The 24,810-nt window shown below is 41.2% G+C and overlaps 2 protein-coding genes and 1 pseudogene across 2 annotated transcripts; 1 reads left to right on the top strand and 2 right to left on the bottom strand.

Moving 5' to 3' along the window:
• LOC135644294 (uncharacterized protein At4g26450-like) lies at positions 1-24,810 on the bottom strand (annotated as a pseudogene).
• LOC135644293 (uncharacterized) lies at positions 3,411-5,589 on the bottom strand. Its single transcript, XM_065161758.1, has 2 exons — positions 5,392-5,589; positions 3,411-3,872 (listed from the first exon to the last, which is right to left on the bottom strand). The coding sequence occupies exons 1-2, from the start codon at positions 5,587-5,589 to the stop codon at positions 3,411-3,413; spliced, it is 660 nt and encodes a 219-aa protein (XP_065017830.1).
• Positions 14,350-17,902, top strand: LOC135644292 (uncharacterized). The gene is made up of 7 exons (XM_065161757.1): positions 14,350-14,448; positions 15,018-15,140; positions 15,503-15,628; positions 15,712-15,834; positions 16,889-17,026; positions 17,097-17,219; positions 17,792-17,902. The coding sequence occupies exons 1-7, from the start codon at positions 14,350-14,352 to the stop codon at positions 17,900-17,902; spliced, it is 843 nt and encodes a 280-aa protein (XP_065017829.1).

The following is a 24,810-nucleotide window of genomic DNA, read 5'->3' as shown; positions in this document are numbered from 1 at the left end:
TCAAAAGAACTTCTCATAATCTTGTGTTGGATGGTCCCAGACCTCCATGAATCCTACAAGTGAAAAATATTGTTAAAATTATAAAACAAAATGTTGTGTAGCAAACATTTAAAACAAACTTGGAAAACTATCTAATATGCTTCAATATCCAAACTTAATCATTCATGTAAAGCAATTTACAATGAATACAACCACACATCAGATGAATCCTCAAGCAAAAAGAGAGAATAAAAAATTAAGTACAACAGTAAATACACTCCATTTTCACCAGCTTATTACCGTAACAAGTATTTCGAAACCATTATGAATTGAGCTTGGAAATGTTTGTGCCAATATGCAAATTCAGCCTAACCCAATTCAGATGATCTGGCATAGCTAGTGTTATGAGGTGAACATACTTGGACATGTTTTTGGCATGGCTTATCTTTTCAAAATTTGACATAGGTTTTCAAATGACAAGAATTTTAAAAAATGCCTAGTATACGAGACTCTATACTGAGGTTGGGTCTAGGGACCCCTCAAGCTGCTATGTTCATGAAACTTGGTCACCTGGTTGTGAAAAGAGCAACCTCACTGTAATGCCATGACCCAACCTCACAATTGATTCCTACTAATACACACTGTACACAGATAGTGAACCAGAATTTGACAGCACTTTGTTGCACTCGTGTTAGTCTTCCATGTATTTAGTTAACATATAGGTTGTTTATGTACATGTACTAAAAGACTATTGCGAAGGAAACTGAACTTGAACTCAACCTTAGCAAGACTCTCCAGTTCAACTGCCCGCATCCACTATGTAACTGGCTAAGCCAAGGTGGGTTTCAGCTCCAATCATGAATATCCTACATGATTGGCCATTTGGACAGCTTCGTGCTGCTGTGTCACTACAAGATGCATGTGACAAGGATTACTTTCACTCGGATGGTGGGAAGATTAATATGCATGGCAGGCATTTGAGGTGTTCCAAGGTCAACCAGGATTGCTAGATGGATTAGGCAAGGCTCAAGATACAATTTCACCACCTGGCACTTTCATATTTGGATTTGAAAGTGGAATCTAGCCCCAAGTCCCACTTAGCACTGGAACTGAGATGAAGGAAGACAGAGTAGGGGACTACTACTCATTCCAAGTTTTTTCCCTATCTTTTGTGTTGTACCAAAATTTTAGCTCTAATCTTATCTACTAAATTTAAATGGCTTTGCCTTCTATTTCATGAAAAGAAAAATCTCATGAACATCCAACAGTAGTAATAACTTGAATTTTAATATGTTAAAGAACTTTCAAAATTCAAATGATTGCAAAAATAAAAAGCTAACTGCTAAGAAAAGACTAATTTTGTGGGGGGAAAACAAAAATAGAAGTGAATTACTAGCACTAATCAAAGTTAACTTCTGAAAAATGATAATTTGTATAGAAAACAATAAAAACTGCAGCAAATAATACAAACCTATATCTCCAAGAGATCCATATATTGAATCATCAACACCAGGAAACCCCTAAAAACAGACAAAAAAGAAAAAAAATAGCAGATTTATATTTGTAACAGGATTATATGAAAGAACAGAAAGATCAATTCCAACTTGAAGGTTATTAAGGTCTGCTTGTACTGATGGGCTGCATTACATATCAGCTCCCAGGTAGTCAGAAATGGCTAGACTGTAGCTGTCCTGAATGACAGGAAGGTCATCTGAATGTGCTGTGTGGTTCATAACATTCTCTACAGGATATATCAATTCGTTCCTGCTTTATTACCACATCAGGAATAACTCATCTAGTGAGGGAGGAGTACAAATATTAAGGTCTAATAAATTCAAGAAAAAATGGCATAGAAATATCAAACATTCCACAAATTGACCAGCTATATGAAAAAAACTTACTTGGCCTTCGAAGGATTACAGGGATTCACTTCAATTGGAGAATCGTCTTCCAAATCAATTACTGGAATCACTTTGTCATCACCTGAAAGACGGTTGAAGTCATAAGTAACTTTGGCCTTGCTATTTATCGACAGGCCAAAATCAACCGAAAGTTGTTTCTCAGTTTCCAGAGGAGGAGCTGAAATATTACAATCATTCAAAAGAGGATCACTGGGAATCTCAGTTATCTCAGGAGCTTCCATTAGGTTCAGATCACAGATTTTAAATTAAGTTGGTTGGTTTTGCTTTACATCTTCCATCTCCATGAATGATTGAGCTTCAACTTTTGGAGGTAAATTGGCAGTGACTTGTTTCAATTGATCGATTGCCTCCATTTCTTCACTCTGAGGTGGCATCTCCATGAACAGGCTAGCCTGAGTTTGTCTAGAACCATCAAGCTGAGAGAATTGATTTTGCTGAGATGCAGTAGGCGAAGATGAGTTAATTTGTTTCTCGTGTTCCTCCTCTTGACTCACATGGTTAGCAAACTTATCCTCCTTCCCTACATCTACCATCATAGCAGATGATGTTGAATGCAGGAGGTTCATCTGTGGCTCACAGGGAGACTCTATTGTTTCTTTAGAGGATTTGATATCAACATCACCAGAATTAGCTTGTTCTTCATATTTCAAATGGTCAGAGTGATCCACATGCGATTCTTTTAAGAAGCCATCAGTTGGAACATCATCTATAACCATCTCAAAATCTCCTTTAGGAACAACTTCAATCTTGTTTCCACCATCAGTACTGAGGCAATGGTCATCTGTAGGACCTTTATGTGACAGTGATGACCGCGGTCGCGTTGGCACTTTTGGAAAACCACTGAGCTTCAATAGATCACTACCATCATTGCTGACAGAGTAGACACCTTCCTCGACTCCATCAGGCTTCACGGTTGAGTACTCTTCCGTGGAAATCTTTTTCTCTAACGCATCATACTTACCACTCTTAACTCCTCCAGCTTCTGAATTCGAAGCCAACACTTCTTCTGCCCCTTTGTTCTCATCGGCATCCACTTCCGTGGGAACATCCTTCCTGGTACTGTTTGAGCTCGCCTTCGATCCAGCATCATCAAGCTCTGAACCAGATTCACCCACCACTTCTCCCTTCGAGTGCTGTTCATTTTCAGCGATACTACTTCCCACTTCCTCGTACCCACTTAGCCGATCTCTATGATACCCCGGGGCAAAGTCATCGTTGTCCTCTTCCATACTATCAGAATAGTCTCTGCTTCGTTCATTCCACGGCCCATTTCTATTCCTCTCTCTACCCCGAGTGCTGTTCATTTCTTTTCCTCCTCTGTTCATAATCATATATAGACTGACCACTGTCACTTCAAACAACTTTTATGTGTATAAATAAGCGTCTAACATGAAACGTTTGATGCTTCTTTTGCTTATTTTGGAGAAATGCTTACAGCAAACTTACCAAGAGGTGCACTTCTTCAGTTCCTCAAAAACTAAATAACCGATGAGGTTACTATAAATGGCATTAGAGAATACCAATTTTAACTCCAGATATAAGTGCTAAATAGAGACGAAACAACTGCTTTCCAACTGCTGTCTTGCTCTCTTTCGAGTTAGAAAAACGCTCTCTTGCTGAAGCCAATGCGTCATCACCTTTCGTGTAACGTTCAGTTGATTGATCCAAAGCTGCCAATTTATCACCATCATCGTAATCTTTTACAGTAACATCTGATGTTGTTAACTTTGCAGCTTGTTCAGAGTTGTTCTGTGTATGACTAGAAGTCTTGGCTTGAGTATCATCTTTCTCTGTATCTCGAGTATAATCTGTCTGTGCATTCTTCTCAGTAGGGCCATGTTCAGGTACCGCTGAAGTGCCTCCGGGTGGCTTTTGTTCCTTCCGTTTTGTGGCATCTTCTGACTGAGCACCAAAAGCTACATTCTCACCGAGCCCAAAGTAAAAATCACGCAAGTCACTCTTCTTGGTTACCTACATGAAGCAGTCATGTCGGTTACATTAACTGATTAAAGAAAAGAAATAACTGCTTCATAATGAAATTTAATGACCATGATAACCAACTAAAAAAGAAAAAGCATCGAAGAGAAGTGTGATCACTCCTGAGAAATAATGAAATTGCTAGTCCCACTTAATTGCATCATAAAACAACTTATCACTCAAATACTAGTCAAATTTGAATTGCATCATTGCTGAAAGCAGCCATTTGAATTGGATTCAACATACAATAACTAGAAGCCTTCACTCATAATGGATCTTCTTGCACTATGGTTGATAACATAAAAGAAAATTCACATTAAGTTTCGGAACATTAAACATGCGTATTGTCACCAGAAGGACCAATCTTACTGGCTAAGCGTAAAAAAATTATGGTGCTCCATGTTTCACAATAACATGAGAACCATCATAAGTCTTGTCCTCTCCTAAGTCTTGCCCTAACTGATGTTAAAGACATGAACCATGCTGATCATAAGTTAGCCAGGTTGTCAAATCCACTCAAACCCTCAAGACACCTCACTGTGCTTCATAATTGGAAGATTATAGTTTATAAGACTACAAGTGTCACATATATTAACACGATGTGATCTGATAGCCTATCTGACTAAACTGGGTATGAATCGAACCCCTAACCAAAACTGTCCAAATTCTGATCTGATCAAGGTTTTAAAAATCGAGATGAAAGTCAAGACTGGTAAACAAGAAGGGGATAATAATGCAACAATTGGTTGGGACAATATGGTTGGAGTATTGGACAAAGATGATGATAGGATAAGGTCACAGAAAAATTAAAATCAATACAAAAAATCAAAATCAGATAAATTCAATTTTTATGGAAAAAATCAAAATTACCACCAAGCTTATATTAATAGATGACTAAGATGTGAACCTTGGATGCAATACTTTTACCAAGGTCTCATTCCATGTGGCCAACACCAAATAGCATCTAATACTTGATAGCTAATATTACAATTCATCAATTAGCTAATAGATAAATTCAATAATTATGCTCACAAATGCAATACTCCCGAAGGCGAAATATACACTTAATAACTTTCATCACTATAAATCTACAAAAGTTATCGAAAGTATTTCTATCTGATGTTAATACCAAAAGGATTTAAATTTAACAAAAGAAGATGACACAAGTATGTACAACGGAACTCCAAATTGGAAGCACATTCAAACAATAAATTGATAAGTTCTAATAAAAGTATTACCATGTTTCATGACCCCGACAAACTCATGGTTTTGGCTTCTCAAAAAAGTCCAGATAAATATACAAAAGGCAATTGCTGATGAGCTGATTCTACAACATTGAAGTGATTTTAAGCTTTTATTCTTCCACCAGAGAAAAACAAAATCAATTGTCGAATACACCACATTTTGTTGAACAGTGGATGTTTTTTATGCACAAAAGGTTGCATAAATCACATTACATATGCAACAAGAAAAATAAAGCAAAGCAGCAAAAAGAAAGATATGAGCCACTTACATCATCTCTTTCTTCACGAATTTGGCGGAGCCTCTCTTCGTCCAACCATTTTTCATGTTCTGCTAGCTTTTTCTTGTAGGCATTGGTTACAAACTTTTCCTTATCTGCAAAAAGGTGATCATCCTTGCTCCTCTCTTTCAGCAGCTTCCTCTCATATACAATTTCATGTTCCCGCTCACGTTGTTTTGCTTTCTCCATAAGTGTTTCTATATACTTTGATTGCAACCAAGATCAAACACAGACATAAAATTTTTAACTTGCATTCTTAATCGTTAAGCACTCAAAAAATAAGGTCGATCCTCTCCCACAATTTAGGTTTAATACAAAAAGGATGCCGCCGAAAAAGAACTGCCGAATTAGGATTTTTTAATTCACATCATACTTGAACAAAGCACAATTGAAAATTAAAATGCTAATTATTGTGCCAAAGCAAACATATAAAGTCCACAAAGCTTTACTTTGTATCCTATTATTGATCTGAATTTCAACCAAAATATAATTCAATACTCTTTGTATGAGAGATCGACTAACTTGAAAAAGAAAAAAAAACTGGAAAAGGTATCCGATGTTTATTTCAAGAAAGGAATGGAGAAGATACAATAAATAATCACCGTCACACCTGCCCCACCGTGAACACACGAGGGAAAACCAATTTCAAAAAGAGTAATAAGGTGAGTTCGTTTTGTAGAGTATCCGACTTTGGGTACATATCTACTGGTTTTCTTCCTCTGGGAAATCTTCTTGAAGCCCAATTATCACCGCCATAGTCTCATCTAAAAGATTACTTTTTTCAATTTGATCATTCGAAATGACCATAAAAGAAGAGCATAAAGGGGTCTCACATAAGACCGAAACGCAATTCCATGCGGTCACCAGCGTAATCAAAAGGATCATGTTTTCATCCAAACGTAGGCAAAAGTGAAGTACCTTTTACTCCGTTCGATCCTGAACCTTGGGCGCGCAATCTTCCCCTTCATCTCGTCGTAAACCCCGTCGTAGTCGAAGACTGAGGGATCCTCTTCCATTGCCTTTTTTGTGCTGCTCCTCGATCTACCAAATTCCACCATCAATCAACCAACCCGCAAATTCATTTACTCATTAATACCAGGAATAAAGAAACCATTTCAAGAAACCTTCTGGAGAGACTTGTTCTTGGACGCCTGCCGTGAGATTTCCCTCTCGATGTCATCCTCGTCGTCGTCGCAGCCGAAAGCGAAGGCAGGAGGGGGAGGGCGTGGAGGAGCTGGCTTCGAGGTCTTCTACGCCAGCGGAAATCGAAGCTGGAGTCCGTACTTCTTCATCCCTCTTGCAGAACAAATAAGAAAGTGATGGATCGATCTCCCAATGACGAGCTCCGAGCTCTTAAACAATTAGGGCTCAAGAAAAGCCCTAGTTCACAGAACGAATCAACCGTCGCTCGGCTCCAATCCGAAGGACTCACCGATTTGGTTGGATCAAAAACCCAAATAGACGCCGAAAACCCATGAATCCCGCGTAGAACCACTCAAGATTCAGTTGGATGGTCAGGGGAAAAGGTCAAAAAGCCCTAAAATTCGACCTCCGATCGTTCCGAGTCCGGTCTCCGATCGAAGCCCCACCAATATCGAATGAACCGAGGAAGGGAGTTAGCATACGCCTCGGGAGAGGATAAGTAATCCTAGGCCGACGAGGTGTCATGACAAAACTCTCTTACTCTTTCCGGCCAACGCGTTCAATTACCTGCCTTATAATTGGACAAGTAAAAGTAAGCATCGTGAGAGAGCGAGAACAACTCAACGACCTACCGGTTTTCCTGGCACAGATATGTATCAAAGAAGGGTGGAAAGCATACGCAAAGATTGTTTCATACAACACGTCATGTCAACAACAACAACAAAAGAAAATTCACCTTATTTGGATTTTTTTATAGTCGTTTTTGTGTTTCCATGTCATAAAAATCAATTTCTAAATAAAGATAAACTCTATTTAATCTCGGTTGAGTTGATTGGATCGTCAATTTTGTTAAGTTGAAATCACTGTTTAAAATTTTAAATTAAAATTAATAAATAAAAAATTTAATTTTTATAAATTATATTAATTTTATATCTAAGATGAGTCGAGATATTACAAATTCTACATAATCTAATTATGACCTGATGTATGTGAGGTATAATATTATGTCGTGACGAGTCATCTGACTTCGATATAATTAATTATATAATTATTAAAATATTTTAATAAAAATATATATTATATCATTTAAAATTTTCTAATATGGTAAGAAAAAGCCTTGTAGAAGAGCATATCTCGGTGATTCACATACATTTGCATAGGCAGAAATGGATCATTAACACCATATATAATAACATAACATAATTCTTCCTCTTTAATCTCACTGACGAAACCATCATGATTTAGTTTATTTTATAAGTCCTCTCATCCAACCAACTCCCAGTTTATATCCAGCAAGCTATAGTAAAATTCAAGATAACCCTTTGTGGATATTATAAAAACAAAATCAAAAGAAAAAGAAAACAAATTGGAATAAGAAATTGATTCGATGAGAAATATTTCCACCTTGTGATACAAGAAGCTGCAATGACCATATAGGATTACAGTTCGGATGATGCTAAGGCCATTGACTAATCATGGACTCTCCTGCAAATGCAGGATTAGAATGTTGACTTTTTATGAGTAAAACCTACTTCTGTGTCTCCTTTCTCATCATGCAGCATTCAAGCCATGTCTTTGATTTCAGAAGCTGCGTTTATTGTGAACATGTTCATATCCGATAATGTGATGATATTGCCAAAAAATAAAATCCCTGAATACCTTTTAATTATATATATATTTATGAGAAATATTCATTCTAAATGTTGGTGAAGACCATGGCCTCTGTAGCACCAGCAAATTTGGGTCCAACAAAACCAAAGCTTGCACACATTGCGCTGTCCCATACACGGAGCTCTCAGACCATGCATGTCTTTTAACCATGTCACAGCTCCTTTTACACAGCCAGATTGGCAGCGCACAGTATGCAGCCTGTTCTTTGACTTCTTTATCAGATGATTCCCCACTTTGTTTCACTTTCTCCGAAACAAGCTGCAGCAATGGAGTCACTGCTTGTACCATAAATTAGATGAGCACAGTTGTTCGATCGAACAGAGGGGCAGAGACAAGACAAACGAGTTGGATGTCTGTCTGATACTTTTTTGTTGGCCTCTGCTTTATCTCCACCAACACACAAGTAGAACTACTGTTCAGATGAACACCTGGAAAGACACATCCGTCTAATGCTTCTCCGACCAATCTCTCTCTATATTTGAGGTTCTTTTAATGCTACACAACACCAACAAAATTAGATTTCTGTTCCTATTTCACGATTATTTGGTCAGTTGTGTCACCAGAGTCATCTCCATATATAATTACTGACGAAGAAAGCTGCCTATCGAGATAGGTAGCAGCTGAACAATGAATCCACATAAAGAAGCAGAACTTGCAATGACGATGACACCAGAAACCTCTAGACATTACAACACAAAATGCACAAGACAATGAATCCAAGCAAAGAACCATGACATACAGTGATGACACTAAAAACCTGTATATATCACCACGAAACATGGCAATATGGCAATTCCATACGATCATCAACGTAATCAAAAGGATCTTTTCGTTCAAACGTAGGCAAAAGTGTACATTTCTCTCCGTTCGATCATGAACCTGGGCGCGCAATCTTCCCCTTCATCTCGTCGTAAATCCCGTCGTAGTCGAATCCTCTTCCATTGCCTTTTTGTGCTGCTCCTCAATCTACCAAATTCCACCATCAATCAATCAAACAACCCGTAAATTCATTTACTCATCAATACCAAGAATAAGGAAACAATTTCAAGAAACCTTCTGAAGAGGTTTGTTCTTGGACGTCTGTCGTGAGATTTTCCTCTCGATGTCATAGTCGTCGCCGCCGTTGAAACCAAAGGCAGGAGGGGGAGGGCGAGAAGGAACTGACTTCGAGGTCTTGCCGGCGGAAATCGAAACTGGAGTCCGCACTTCTTCATCCGTCGCGCTCACAGACTCTTCTTCCTTTCCTTCTCGGACAAAAAATACCCTAATTTCAGGCCTTTGGTTTTTAAAGCCTCTCACGCGAGATCGGATTTGGCGAATCCGATCCGCGTGAGAGGCTTTAAAAACCAATGGCCTCAAGCCTCTCACGCGGAGGGGGAGTGGGCCGGGCTGAGGACGGGGCTGGAGTGGAACGACGTCGCCGTCTTTTCGCCGTCATGGGAGTCACGCGACGAGCTCTGCACGTAGTACACCGGCCGGGCGGGCGACGAAGGCGCGATGCTCGTGACCTCGGAGTCGGTCTTGGCGTGCATCTTTGGATCTCAGCAACCCACAATTGGCTCCTCCTCCTCCTCCTCCTTTCTCCCTTAATTTCTACCCTCCTCTTCGTTGGCCGGACAAGTTTCCGCGTGCCAACGCTGGACTTTGTCGCTTTTTGTGCCTTACTGTGGGTTTCAGCATTAGTTTACAGAGGCAATGGTGTCTGGGTAATTTAGTCTGTGTTCTTAGCTTGCGTCACCGCGGCGTGACACCCCACGTGCAGTTATTCGGTGACAGGTCACATGTTAGCTATATTCCTCTTTCCCCCCATCCGCCCCACGAAACATTTTTCTTGTGACAGACAGCACATTACTTATTTCTACGAGGAGATGATGTTTTGTTTTCCTTGCAATGCGACGGTGATCGAAGCATGTGAGCACTGTCGTAGATTGTGGAACTGATAGCCAGTGAATCGACGAACGCGATTGGAGTTGATTCTGCATACTATATGCGATGAAGTCAATGCTGCACATGAGAGCAGACTCGACCTTGTAGAGCGCCACTAACAGTGTCCATTCACTTCTTTCCTTGCATGCATACACACTGTGTCAATTGTCAATGCATGGGAAATTGATTTCCCTCATCTTAGAATTGTTGATCCTCGATCGAACAGTAGCCCATTACACGACGTGACAACTTGCAGGCATCAGCCACAGGCTGTATGCTGCTGCAGGCTGCAGGCCGCAGGCCTTCCTACAGCCGCCGTGGACTTGTAACAGTCCACGAAGCTGTGTCTTCACAGTGCGAGCACATGGCGAACCGCTAGCAGGCTTTACAGCTGCACCAATAAAAAGGACGGCGAACGAGTCGGAAGGTTTTCCTCCTCTTCGTATTCACCGGTGTCGGTCTCGCATGGTTCGATCAACTCATTGTTCAACCAATGCAATGGAAATCTTTGTCCTCAATATATATATATTTATGGCCTTTAACATCACGCATCAGAATACACTCACGTGTAGTATCTACGCGACTTAATCGTGTGTTTCTTTCTTTAAACGGGATTCCGAACCGTCCACCAACCGTGGTGTGTTGTGCTTGTACACTACCAGTTGGATACAATCGTATGGATCAACATGTCATCGATTCGACTTCGACCTATTCTGCTACATTTGGGACCAAACTCCTGCCCGTGAGTTCAAATTTTGTAGATCTCGGCAATGTGGTTGGCCACCCTCGTACGACATACATTATCTCATAACATGTTCTCTCCTCTGACATATCTGTGACTCGGAAGACAAAAGCTGCAGTAGGCCATCATCCTCCCAAAAACACCATTCCTTGGCTCTCCATTTCCATCTTGCTCTGAAGGGCAGAGAGAAGACTGTAATCCAGTAATCATATTAGTGATCACAGTGATGCAGGTATGTTGTTATATCTCTATTGTCGCTCAAATCTATCTTGGTTCAGAGCTTCAACCCTCTACTACAGCTCCTGCCACTGCTTTTGCTGCTACTGCTCCATTCACGCCTTCTTCCTTCATCTTCTGCTGCTCAGGTTCTTTGCCACCCTCTTCTATTCCATCACCTTTCTCCATCTCTCCTCTTCACCTTTGGGTTTTCTTCTTCATTAGGTGGCGGATTTTAGCATTGTATCGTATCGGATCATTCATTAGGTGGCAATCGGATCTGACATATTGGTATTTGATTATTTTAATAGAAGAGAAGGGAAGATTGACGAGACAAAAAGAAAATTACACAAGCGGCTCTTTTTAGGTTTTTAATAGCATACAACGATTAAAAGGACGAAGCATCCCACACTAACACGAATCTTAAAGAAATACACCCGTTATTGTTAAATCCTCTGTGACGCGTATCAAATTCGGTCTTAAACCCGATAAGAGTTGTTAATGGATCCAGATGGACCAATATCCTAATCGGATCTGATTCGGTAAATAAACCATTTAAAACGAAGCCAAATGGATCCTTGTATCGTATCGGATGAATCCTTGTATCGTATCGGATGTATCCTTGTATCGTATCGGATGTATCATTCGTAGAAGTCCTAATCTAGAATATTGACCGTCTTTTCTCCTCTTCGGTCTATAGTCTTTTTTAGATTTGTCTGGAACCAAGATTTTATCGGTGGTGAATGATGAGTGGGGGGAGACCAAAGGTGGTTGGAAGATTAGATTTTGGAGGAATCTTAATGGCATTTTCGCTATAGGATTATGACAACCTTCCTGTAGACTGACTATATATTATTGCACGCTCTCTCTAGTTCTAATGATACCCCCAAGGATGAAGCTGGAATGTGAACGAGATATCTTTCCCGTTGCTTCTCCCCACAATATCTGAAATCATTTTAAGGTGACATTATAATTTCTTCCTCTCCATCTTTAGCTTTTGTTTTTGGCTCCAACTAAAGTTAAAGGTTAAAGCTTTTGTTTGTTTATTCCCTAATAATAGAATCCTCTCTCTTTTTTATTTCTCCAATTGTTGAAGCGGTGGCTCATCATTTCCCTGCAAAATTTGTTGTTTGTTTAGAAGTGGTTTTGTTCTCTGTTTGCCATTAGAGAAGGCCAAAATTCTATTATTTATTATTGGACAACAATCTGCAGTGACATAAAAAAAATTCTGCCACTTCCCCAGACAAGCAATACTTCTCCTGATAGAATTCTTCTCAGAATTGAACTTCTATGTTCATCTTACTTCTGGTTAGACTGACACAAATAACTGAAGAAGCTACAAATGAGGTCTATGTTATTGTAACTTTTGCGTTTACATCACTTTTATCTTGGTGCAATTTTGATAATAGCAACTTCGACTTCACCAGCCTCGGCTGCATCCTCCTCTGTTCATAATCATATATAGACTGACCACTAACACTTCAAACAACTTTTATGTGTATAAATAAGCGTCTAACATGAAATGTTTGATGCTTCTTTTGCTTATTTTGGAGAAAAGCTTACAGCAAACTTACCAAGAGGTGCACTTCTTGAGTTCCTCAAAAACTAAATAACCGATGAGGTTACTATAAATGGCATCAAAGAATACCAATTTTAACTCCAGATATAAGTGCTAAATAGAGACGAAACAACTGCTTTCCAACTGCTGTCTTACTCTCTTTCGAGTTAGAAAACGCTCGCTTGCTGAAGCCAATGCGTCATCACCTCTCGTGTAACATTCAGTTGATTGATCCACAGCTGCCAATTTATCACCATCATCGTAATCTTTTACAGTATGGTTCTCCTCCCAAAAATTTATCACCATCATCATAATCTTTTACAGGCTTTACAGCTGCACCAATAAAAAGGCCGGCGAACGAGTCGGAAGGTTCTCCTCCTCTTTGGATTCATCACGTTGTTCATCGGTGTCGGTCTCGCATGGTTCGATCAACTCATTGTTCAACCAATGCAATGGAAATCTTTGTCCTCAATATATATATATATATATATGACCTTTAACGTCACGCATCAGAGTACACTCACGTGTAGTATCTACGCGACTTAACCGTGTGTTTCTTTCCTTAAACGGGATTCCGAACCGTCCACCAACCGTGGTGTGTTGTGCTTGTACACTACCGGTTGGATACAATCGTATGGATCAACGTGTCATCGATTCGACTTCGACCTATTCTGCTACATTTGGGACCAAACTCCTGCCTGTGAGTTCAAATTTTGTAGATCTCGGCAATGTGGTTGGCCACCCTCGTACGACATACATTATCTCATAACATGTTCTCTCCTCTGACATCTCTGTGACTCGGAAGACAAAAGCTGCAGTAGGCCATCATCCTCCCAAAAACTCCATTCCTTGGCTCTCCATCATCTCCATTTCCATCTTGCTCTGAAGGGCAGAGATAAGACTGTAATCTAGTAATCATATTAGTGATCACAGTGATGCAGGTATGTTGTTATATCTCTGTTGTCGCTCAAATCTATCTTGGTTCAGAGCTTCAGCCCTCTATTGCAGCTGCTGCCACTGCTTTTGCTGCTACTGCTCCATTCTCGCCTTCTTCCTTCGTCTTCTGCTGCTCAGGTTCTTTGCTACCCTCTTCTCCTTCGTCACCTTTCTCCATCTCTCCTCTTCACCTTTGGGTTTTCTTCTTCTCCGTAAAACACAACTCGGTTCGATCTGCATGTCCAACGGGAACTGCGACGCCGGGTTGCATCGCGAGACATGTCTAGCCAACGGCAACCTCCGACCCAGGTGTATTTCTTTAAGACCGAATCCGATCCGCATGACAGAGGCTTTAACAATAACGGGTGTATTTCTTTAAGATTCGTGTCAGTGTGGGATGCTTCATCCTTTTAAACGTTGTATGCCATCAAAATCCTAAAAAGAGCCGCTTGTGTAATTTTCTTTTTGTCTCGTCAATCTTCCCTTCTCTTATATTAAAATAACCAAAAACCAATATGTCAGATCCGATTGCCACCTAATGAATGATACGTCCGATACGATACAAGGATTCATTTGGCATCATATCGGATGTATCATTCATTAGGTGGCAATTGGATCTGACATATTGGTGACGTATCGGACGATACAAGGATTCTTTAAATGATTTCCTTATTCCTGGTATTAACGAGTAAATGAACTTCCGGGTTGGTTGATTGATGGTGGAATTTGATAGATCGAGGAGCAGCACAAAAAGGCGATGGAAGAGGATCCCTCGGTCTTTGACTACGACGGAGTTTACGACAAGATGAAGGGGAAGATTGCGCGCCCCAAGGTTCAGGATCGAACGGAGCGAAATGTACTTCACTTTTGCCTACGTTTGGATGAAAACATGATCCTTTTGATTACACTGATGATCGTACGGAATTACGTTTCGATCTTATGTGATACCCCTTTATGCCCTTCTTTCATTGTCATTTTGGATGATCAAATTGAAAGAAGTGATCTTTTAGATGAGACTTTGGCGGTGATAATTGGGCTCCAAGAAGATTTCTCAGAGGAAGAAAACCAGTAGATATGTACCCAAAGTCGGATTCGATTGCCACCTATTCGAGACAGAAATTAGGGTACCTTCTTTTTGTTCGAGAAGGGGAGGAAGAAGAGCCGGTGAGCGCGAGGGATGAAGAAGTACGGACTCCAGCTTCGATTTTCGTCGGCGCAGAAGACCTCGAAGCCAGCTCCTCCTCGCCCTCCTCCTGCCTTCGCTTTCGGCGACGGCGACGAAAAGGATGACATCAAGAGGGAAATCTAATGGCAGGCGTCCAAGAACAAGTCTCTCCAGAAGGTTTCTTGAAATGGTTTCCTTTTTCCTGGTATTGATGAGTAAATGAACTTGCGGATTGGTTGATTGATGGTGGAATTTGGTAGATCGAGGAGCAGCATAAAAAGGCAATGGAAGAGGATCCCTCGGTTTTCGACTACGACGAGGTTTACGATGAGATGAAGGGGAAGATTACGCGCCCAAAGGTTCAGGATCGAACGGAGAGAAAGGTACTTCACTTTTGCCTACGTTTAGATTAAAACATTAACCTTTTGATTACGTTGATGATCGAATAGAATTACATTTCGGTCATATGTGAGACCCCTTTATGCCCTTCTTTCATGGTCTTTTCGAATAATCAAATTGAAAGAAGTGTCTTTTAGATGAGACTATGGCGGTGATAATTGGGCTTTAAGAAGATTTCTCAGGGGAAGAAAACTCGTAGATATGTTCCCAAAGTCGGATTCGATTTGCACCTATTCGAGGCAGAAATTAGGGCACCTTCTTTTTGTCCGAGAAGGGGAGGAAGAAGAATCGGTGAGCGCGAGGGATGAAGAAGTACGGACTCTAGCTTCGATTTCCGCTGGCATAGAAGACCTCGAAGCCAACTCCTCCTCGCCCTCCCCCTCATGCCTTCGCTTTCGACGGCAGCGACGACGAGGATGACATCGAGAGGAAAATCTCACGGCACGCGTCCAAGAACAAGTCTCTCCGGAAGGTTTCTTGAAATGGTTTCCTTATTACTGGTATTAATGAGTAAATAAAGTTGCGGGTTGGTTGATTGATGGTGGAATCTGGTAGATCGAAGAGCAGCACAAACAGGCAATGGAAGAGGATCCCTCGGTGTTCGACTACGACAGGGTTTACAACGAGATGAAGGGGAAGATTGCGCGCCCCAAGGTTCAGGATCGAACGGAGAGAAAGGTACTTCACTTTTGCCTATGTTTGGATGAAAACATGATCTATTTGATTAAGCTGATGATCGCATGGAATTACGTTTCGGTAATATGTGAGATCCCTTTATGCCCTTCTTTCATGGTCATTTCGAATGATCAAATTGAAAGAAGTGGTCTTTTAGATGAGACTTTGGCGATGATAATTGGGCTCCAAAAAGATTTCTCAAAGGAAGAAAACCAGTAGATATGTACCCAAAGTCAGATTCGATTGCCACCTTTTCGAGGCAGAAATTAGGGTACCTTCTTTTTGTCCGAGAAGGGGAGGAAGAAGTGCCGATGAGCGCGAGGGATGAAGAAGTACGGACTCTAGCTTCGATTTTCGTCGGCGCAGAAGACCTCGAAGCCAGCTCCTCCTCGCCCTCCTCCTGCCTTCACTTTCGGCGACGGCGATAGCGAGGATGACATCGAGAGGGAAATCTCACGGTAGGCATCCAAGAACAAGTCTCTCTAGAAGGTTTCTTGAAATGGTTTCCTTATTCCTGGTATTGATGAGTAAATGAACTTGCAGATTGGTTGATTGATGGTGGAATTTGGTAGATCGAGGAGCAGCACAAAAAGGCAATGGAAGAGGATCCGTCGGTCTCGACTACGACAGGGTTTACGACGACATGAAGGGGAAGATTAAGTGCCCCAAGGTTCCGGATCGAACGGAGAGAAAGGTACTTCACTTTTGCCTACGTTTGGATGAAAACATTAACCTTTTGATTTCGTTGATGATCGAATAGAATTACGTTTCGGTCATATGTGAGACCGCTTTATGCTCTTCTTTCATGGTCATTTCAAATAATCAAATTGAAAGACGTGATCTTTTGGATGAGACTATGGCGGTGATAATTGGGCTCTAAGAAGATTTCTCAGAGGAAGAAAACCAGTAGATATGTACCTAAAGTCGAATTCGATTGCCACCTATTCGAGGCAGAAATTAGGGTACCTTCTTTTTGTCCGAGAAGGGGAGGAAGAAGATCCGGTGAGCGCGAGGGATGAAGAAGTACGGACTCTAGCTTCGATTTTTGTCAACGCAGAAGACCTCGAAGCCAGCTCCTCCTCGCCCTCGTCCTGCCTTCGCTTTCGGCGACGGCGACGACGAGGATGACATCGAGAGGGAAATCTCACGGCAGGCGTCCAAGAACAAGTCTCCCCCCAGAAGGTTTCTTAAAATGGTTTCCTTATTCCTGATATTGATGAGTAAATAAACTTGCGGATTGGTTGATTGATGGTGGCATTTGGTAGATAGAGGAGCAGCACAAAAAGGCAATGGAAGAGGATCCCTCGGTCTTCGAATACGACGGGGTTTATGACAAGATGAAGGGGAAGATTACGCGCCCCATGGTTCAGGATCGAACGGAGAGAATGGTACTTCACTTTTGCCTACGTTTGGATGAAAACATTAACCTTTTGATTACGTTGATGATCGCATAGAATTACGTTTCGGTCAAATGTGAGACCCCTCTATGCCCTTCTTTCATGGTCATTTCGAATAATTAAATTAAAAGAAGTGATCTTTTAGATGAGACTATGGCGGTGATAATTGGGCTCTAAGAAGATTTCTCAGAGGAAGAAAACCAGTAAATATGTAACCAAAGTCGGATTCGATTGCCACCTATTCGAGGCAAAAATTAGTGTACCTTCTTTTTGTCCGAGAAGGGGAGGAAGAAGAGTCAGTGAGCGCGAGGGATGAAGAAGTACGAACTCCAGCTTCGATTTCGGCCGGCACAGAAGACTTCGAAGCCAACTCCTCCTCGCCCTCCCCCTCATGCCTTCGCTTTCGGCGGCGGCGACGACGAGGATGACATCGAGAGGGAAATCTCACGGCAGGCGTCCAAGAACAAGTCTCTCCAGAAGGTTTCTTGAAATGATTTCCTTATTCCTGGTATTGATGAGTAAATGAACTTGTGGGTTGGTTGATTGATGGTGGAATTTGGTAGTTCGAGGAGCAGCACAAAAAGGCAATGGAAGATGATCCCTCGGTCTTTGACTACGACGGGGTTTCCGACGAGATAAAGGGGAAGATTGCGCGCCCCAAGGTTCTGGATTGAACGGAGAGAAAGGTACTTCACTTTTGCCTACGTTTGGATGAAAACATGATCCTTTTGATTATGCTGATCATCGCACTGAATTACGTTTCGGTCTTATGTGAGACCTGTTAGGATCAAGAGCACTAAGAGGTGGGGGGGGGGGTGAATTAGTGCAGCGGAAATCTTTCAACTATTAAAACTTAGTTCGGTGATAAAAGCGATTTCGGAGTAAAATCCGATTATAAGATTACTTTAACTTAAGATTAAGCGAGACGACGTTAAAGTAAATCTATGAAGGCGGTTTGCAGTTTATGATGGAAATCAGAATGCAAGCGCTAACTGAAATACGACGTTCATACGATAAAACTGGTTTACGTCTAAATGCCGATTCTGAAAATACTGAATTTTGAGATACGTTTTGTAAATGCGCAGAACGCAGTTTGCAGTTATAATTAAAATCAAAACGTAAACGTAAACTGAAATATGATGATCGTACGAAAAAGCTGATTTACGTCTAAACGCATATTCGGAAAGCTCTAAACTTAGAAACTCGTTCGTAAAAGCGTAGAAGGCAGTAAGCTATTGAGGAGGTTTGCAGTAAATATAAAATGCTCAAAGTAAATAATGCAAACCGAGATTTAGAGTGGTTCGGTCAATCTTGACCTACTCCACTTTTGGCTTCCTCCACCGACGAGGTCATCGATGTCAACTAGAGGCCTTCCTTCAGTAGGCGAAGGCCAACCACCCTTTTACAGTTTCACTCCTTTTGACGGGCTTAGGAGACAACCCTTACAGAAATTTTCTCTCCTCTCTTTACAACTCAGAACATGGAAGAACAAAGGAAGAAGAACTTTTGGCCTTTATAACAATTTTGAGCTCTAAGAATCACAGAGAAAGATCAAGATTTCGTGTGTAAGTTCTTGCTCTTTCAGTGCTGAATGGGTGGGGTATTTATAGGCCCCAACCCAGTTCAAATTTGGAGCTCAAAACTGTCAATTCCCGGAATTCCGGGATCAGGCAGTTGCACCTCCTGACTGGGGCGGTTGCACCGCCTGGCAGAGCTCGAACACTGAGCCTCTGGGCGGTGCCACCTCTGTCAGGGGCGGTTGAACCTCTCTGCCAGAGCTTGAAGACCGAGCTCAGGCGGTTGCACCTCCTGACTAAGGCGGTTGCACCGCCTAGCAGAGCTCGAAGACTGAGCTCAGGCGGTGCCACCTCCTGTCAGGAGAGGTTGCACCGCCTAGTCTCGCTTGGAGACTGAGCCCAGGCGGTGCCAACTCCTGGCTGAAGCTGTTGCACCGCCCAGTCTCGTTGGGATACTTAGCCCAAGCGGTGCCACCTCCTGGCTTGGGCGGTTGCACCTCCCACAGCAATCAGGGTCCGAATGAGTTGATCCATTCGGCCCAATTTGGGTTTTTTCGGGGCCCAATTGCCCCAAGATTAAGTTAATGGGATCACCTGTCGATACGTCGACTGATCCACCGGCCCGACGTCCAATCTTCTGACATGTTCCTCCGGCACAACATGATTTTCCTACTTTAATTGTCTCATCCTGATCGAGGCATCCTGCGTCACTCAAAACGCAGATTAAATCATAAACATATATCAAATAGTTTCATCATCAAAATACGAGATTCAACAAGACCCCTTTATGCCCTTCTTTCATTGTCATTTCGAATGATCGAAAGAAATACACTTATTATTGTTAAAGCCTCTGTCACGCGGATCGGATTCGGTCTTAAACCCGATAAGAGTTGTTAGTAGATCCAAATGGACCAATATCCTAATCGGACCTAATCCGGTAAATAGACCATCTAAAACGATGCCAAATGGATCCTTATATCGTATCGGACGTATCATTAATTAGGTGGCAATCGGATCTAGCATATTGGTATTTGGTTATTTTAATAGAAGAGAAGGAAAGATTGACGAGTCAAAAAGAAAATTACATAAGCGGCTCTCTTTAGAATTTTGATAGCATACAACGATTAAAAGGACGAAGCATCCCACACTGACACGAATCTTAAAAAAATACACCCGTTATTGTTAAAGCCTCTGTCAAGAGGATCGGATTCGGTCTAAAACCCAATAAGAGTTGTTAATGGATCCAGATGGACCAATATCCTAATCGGACCTAATCCGGTAAATAGACAATATAAAACGATGCCAAATGGATCCTTGTATCGTATCGGACGTATCATTCATTAGGTGGCAATCGGATCTGACATATTGGTATTTGATTATTTTAATAGAAGAGAAGGGAAGATTGACGAGACAAAAAAAAAATTACACAAGCGGCTCTTTTTAGGATTTTGATAGCATACAACATTTAAAAGGATGAAGCATCCTACACTGACACGAATCTTTAAAAAATACACCCGTTATTGTTAAAGCCTCTGTCACGCGGATCAGATTCGGTCTTAAACCCGATAAGAGTTGTTAATGGATCCAGATGAACCAATATCCTAATCGGACCTGATCCGGTAAATAGACCATCTAAAACGATGCCAAATGAATCCTTGTATCATATTGGACGTATCATTCATTAGGTGGCAATCGGATCTGACATATTGGTATTTGATTATTTTAATAGAAGAGAAGGGAAGATTGACGAGACAAAAAGAAAATTACATAAGCAACTCTTTTTACGATTTTAATAACATACAACGATTAAAATGACGAAGCATCTCACACTGACACGAATCTTAAAAAATACACTCGTTATTGTTAAAGCCTCTATGACGCGGATCAAATTCGGTCTTAAGCCCGATAAGAGTTGTTAATGGATCCAGATGGACCAATATCCTAATCGGGTCTGATTCGGTAAATAGACCATTTAAAACGATGCCAAATGGATCCTTGTATCGTATCGGACGTATCCTTGTATCTTATCGGACGTATCATTCGTAGAAGTCCTAATCTAGAATATTGACCATCTTTTCTCCTCTCCGGTCTATAGTCTTTTTGAGATTTGTCTGGAACTAAGATTTTATCGGTGGTGAATGATGAGTGGGGGGAGACCAAAGGTGGTTGGAAGATAAGATTTTGGAGGAATCTTAATGGCATTTTCGCTATAGGATTATGACAACCTTCCTGTAGTCTGACTATATATTATTGTACGCTCTCTCTGGTTCTAATGATACCCCCAAGGATGAAGCTGGAATGTGAACGAGATATCTTTCCCGTTGCTTCTCCCCACAACATCTGAAATCATTTTGAGGTGACATTATAATTTCTTCCCCTCCATCTTTAGCTTTTGTTTTTGGCTCCAACTAAAGTTAAAGGTTAAAGCTTTTGTTTGTTTATTCCCTAATAATAGAATCCTCTCTCTTTTTTATTTCTCCAATTGTTGAAGCGGTGGCTCATCATTTCCCTGCAAAATTTGTTGTTTGTTTAGAAGTGATTTTGTTCTCTGTTGGCCATTAAAGAAGGGCTAAATTATATTATTTATTGTTGGACATGTTTTCATCAGCGTAATCAAAAGGATAATGTTTTCATCCAAACGTAGGCAAAAGTGAAGTACCTTTCTCTCCGTTCGATCCTAAACCTTGGGGCGCGCAATCTTCCCCTTCATCTCGTCGTAAACCCCGTCGTAGTCGAAGATTGAGGGATCCTCTTCCATTGCCTTTTTGTGCTGCTCCTTGATCTACCAAATTCCACCATCAATCAACCAACCCGCAAGTTCATTTACTCATCAATACCAGGAATAAAGAAACCATTTCAAGAAACCTTCTGGAGAGACTAGTTCTTGGACGCCTGCCGTGAGATTTCCCTCTCGATGTCATCCTCATCGTCGTCGCCATCGAAAGCGAAGGCAAGAGGGGGAGGGCGAGGAAGAGCTGGCTTCGAGGTCTTCTGCGCCAGCGAAAATCGAAGCTGGAGTCCGTACTTCTTCATCCCTCTTGCAGAACAAATAAGAAAGTGATGGATCGATCTCCCAATGACGAGCTCCGAGCTCTTAAACAATTAGGGCTCAAGAAAAGCCCTAGTTCGCAGAACGAATCAATCGTCGCTGGGCTCCAATCCGAAGGACTCACCGATTTTGTTGGATCAAAAACCCAAATAGACACCGAAAACCCATGAATCCCGCGTAGAACCACTCAAGATTCAATTGGATGGTCCGGGGAAAAGGTCAAAAAGCCCTAAAATTCGACCTCCGATCGTTCCGAGTCCGGTATCCGATCGAAGCCCCACCAATATCGAATGAACCGAGGAAGGGAGTTAGCATACGCCTCGGGAGAGGATAAGTAATCCTAGGCCGACGAGGTGTCATGACAAAACTCTCTTACTCTTTCCGGCCAACGCGTTCAATTACCTGCCTTATAATTGGACAAGTAAAAGTGAGCATCGTGAGAGAGCGAGAACAACTCAACGACCTACCGGTTTTCCTGGCACAAATACGTATCAAAAAAGGGTGGAAAGCATACACAAAGACTGTTTCATACAACACGTCATGTCAACAACAACAACAAAAGAAAATTCACCTTATTTGGATTTTTTTATAGTCGTTTTTGTGTTTCCATGTCATAAAAATCAATTTCTAAATAAAGATAAACTCTATTTAATCTTGGTTGAGTTGATTGGATCGTCAATTTTGTTAAGTTGAAATCACTGTTTAAAATTTTAAATTAAAATTAATAAATAAATAAATTTAATTTTTATAAATTATATTAATTTTATATCTAAGATGAGTCGAGATATTACAAATTCTACATAATCTAATTATGACCTGATGTATGTGAGGTATAATATTATGTCGTGATGAGTCATCTGACTTCGATATAATTAATTATATAATTATTAAAATATTTTAATAAAAAAAAATATTATATCATTTAAAATTTTCTAATATGGTAAGAAAAAGCCTTGTAGAAGAGCATATCTAGGTGATTCACATACATTTGCTTAGGCAGAAATGGATCATTAACACCATATATAATAACATAACATAATTCTTCCTCTTTAATCTCACTGACGAAACCATCATGATTTAGTTTATATTATAAGTCCTCTCATCCAACCAACTCCCAGTTTATATCCAGCAAGCTATAGTAAAATTTAAGATAACCCTTTGTGGATATTATAAAAATAAAATCAAAAGAAAAAGAAAATAAATTGGAATAAGAAATTGATTCGATGAGAAATATTTCCACCTTGTGATACAAGAAGCTGCAATGACCATATAGGATTACAGTTCGGATGATGCTAAGGCCATTGACTAATCATGGACTCTCCTGCAAATGCAGGATTAGAATGTTGACTTTTTATAAGTAAAACCTACTTCTGTTTCTCCTTTCTCATTATGCAGCATTCAAGCCATGTCTTTGATTTCAGAAGCTGCGTTTATTGTGAACATGTTCATTCTCCGGTTATATTATTCTAGATCCGATAACGTGATGATATTGCCAAAAAATAAAATCCCTGAATACCTTTTAATTATATATATATTTATGAGAAATATTCATTCTAAATGTTGGTGAAGACCATGGCCTCTGTAGCACCAGCAAATTTGGGTCCAACAAAACCAAAGCTTGCACACATTGCGCTGTCCCATACACGGAGCTCTCAGACCATGCATGTCTTTTAACCATGTCACAGCTCCTTTTACCCAGCCAGATTGGCAGCGCACAGTATGCAGCCTGTTCATTGACTTCTTTATCAGATGATTCCCCACTTTGTTTCACTTTCTCGGAAACAAGCTGTAGCAATGGAGTCACTGCTTGTACCATAAATTAGATGAGCACAGTTGTTCGGTCGAACAGAGGGGCAGAGACAAGACAAACGAGTTGGATGTCTGTCTGATACTTTTTTGTTGGCCTCTGCTTTATCTCCACCAACACACAAGTAGAACTACTGTTCAGATGAACACCTGGAAAGCCACATCCGTCTAATGCTTCTCCGACCAATCTCTCTCTATATTTGAGGTTCTTTTAATGCTACACAACACCAACAAAATTAGATTTTTGTTCCTATTTCACGATTATTTGGTCAGTTGTGTCACCAGAGTCATCTCCATATATAATTACTGACGAAGAAAGCTGCCTATCGAGATAGGTAGCAGCTGAACAATGAATCCACATAAAGAAGCAGAACTTGCAATGATGATGACACCAGAAACCTCTAGACATTACAGCACAAAATGCACAAGACAATGAATCCAAGCAAAGAACCATGACATACAGTGATGACACTAAAAACCTGTATATATCACCACGAAACATGGCAATATGGTAATTCCATGCGATCATCAGCGTAATCAAAAGGATCTTTTCAGTCAAACGTAGGCAAAAGTGTACCTTTCTCTCCGTTCGATCCTGAACCTTGGGGCCGCAATCTTCCCCTTCATCTCGTCGTAAATCCCGTCGTAGTCGAATCCTCTTCCATTGCCTTTTTGTGTTGCTCCTCAATCTACCAAATTCCACCATCAATCAATCAACCAACCCGCAAATTCTCGGACAAAAAGGTATGCAGATTTCAGCAACCCACAAATTCATTTACTCATCAATACCAAGAATAAGTATGCAGAATATAGTATGCAGATTTCCCTCTGGAGAGACTTGTTCTTGGACGCCTGCTGCCGTGAGATTTCCCTCTCGATGTCATAGTCGTCGTCGCCGTCGCCGAAACCGAAGACAGGAGGGGGAGGGCGAGGAGGAGCTGGCTTCGAGGTCTTCTGCGCCGTCATGGGAGTCACGCGACGGGCTCTGCACGTAGTACACCGGCCGGGCGGGCGACGAGGGCGCGATGCTCGTGACCTCGGAGTCGGTCTTGGCGTGCATCTTTGGATCTCAGCAACCCACAATTGGCTCCTCCTCCTCCTCCTCCTTTCTCCCTTAATTTCTACCCTCCTCTTCGTTGGCCGGAGAAGTTTCCGCGTGCCAACGCTGGACTTTGTCGCTTTTTGTGCCTTACTGTGGGTTTCAGCATTA

The sequence above is a fragment of the Musa acuminata genome, chromosome BXJ3-8 (assembly GCF_036884655.1).
Source record: "Musa acuminata AAA Group cultivar baxijiao chromosome BXJ3-8, Cavendish_Baxijiao_AAA, whole genome shotgun sequence".
Lineage (NCBI taxonomy): Eukaryota > Viridiplantae > Streptophyta > Magnoliopsida > Zingiberales > Musaceae > Musa > Musa acuminata.
The sequence above is the reverse complement of the archived record's forward strand: the minus strand, read 5'-3'. Positions and strand labels throughout refer to the sequence as shown.

Excerpts from the sequence above, each read along its gene's own strand:
- LOC135644293 (XM_065161758.1), bottom strand. The coding sequence starts at position 5,589 with ATGGAGAAAGCAAAACAACGTGAGCGGGAACATGAAATTGTATATGAG. Across the intron at positions 3,873-5,391 it reads TTCGTGAAGAAAGAGATGAT|GTAACCAAGAAGAGTGACTT; the intron begins GTAAGTGGCTCA and ends TGCTTCATGTAG.
- LOC135644292 (XM_065161757.1), top strand. The coding sequence starts at position 14,350 with ATGGAAGAGGATCCCTCGGTCTTTGACTACGACGGAGTTTACGACAAG. Across the intron at positions 15,629-15,711 it reads AGAACAAGTCTCTCCGGAAG|ATCGAAGAGCAGCACAAACA; the intron begins GTTTCTTGAAAT and ends GGAATCTGGTAG. Across the intron at positions 17,220-17,791 it reads AGGATCGAACGGAGAGAATG|TTCGAGGAGCAGCACAAAAA; the intron begins GTACTTCACTTT and ends GGAATTTGGTAG.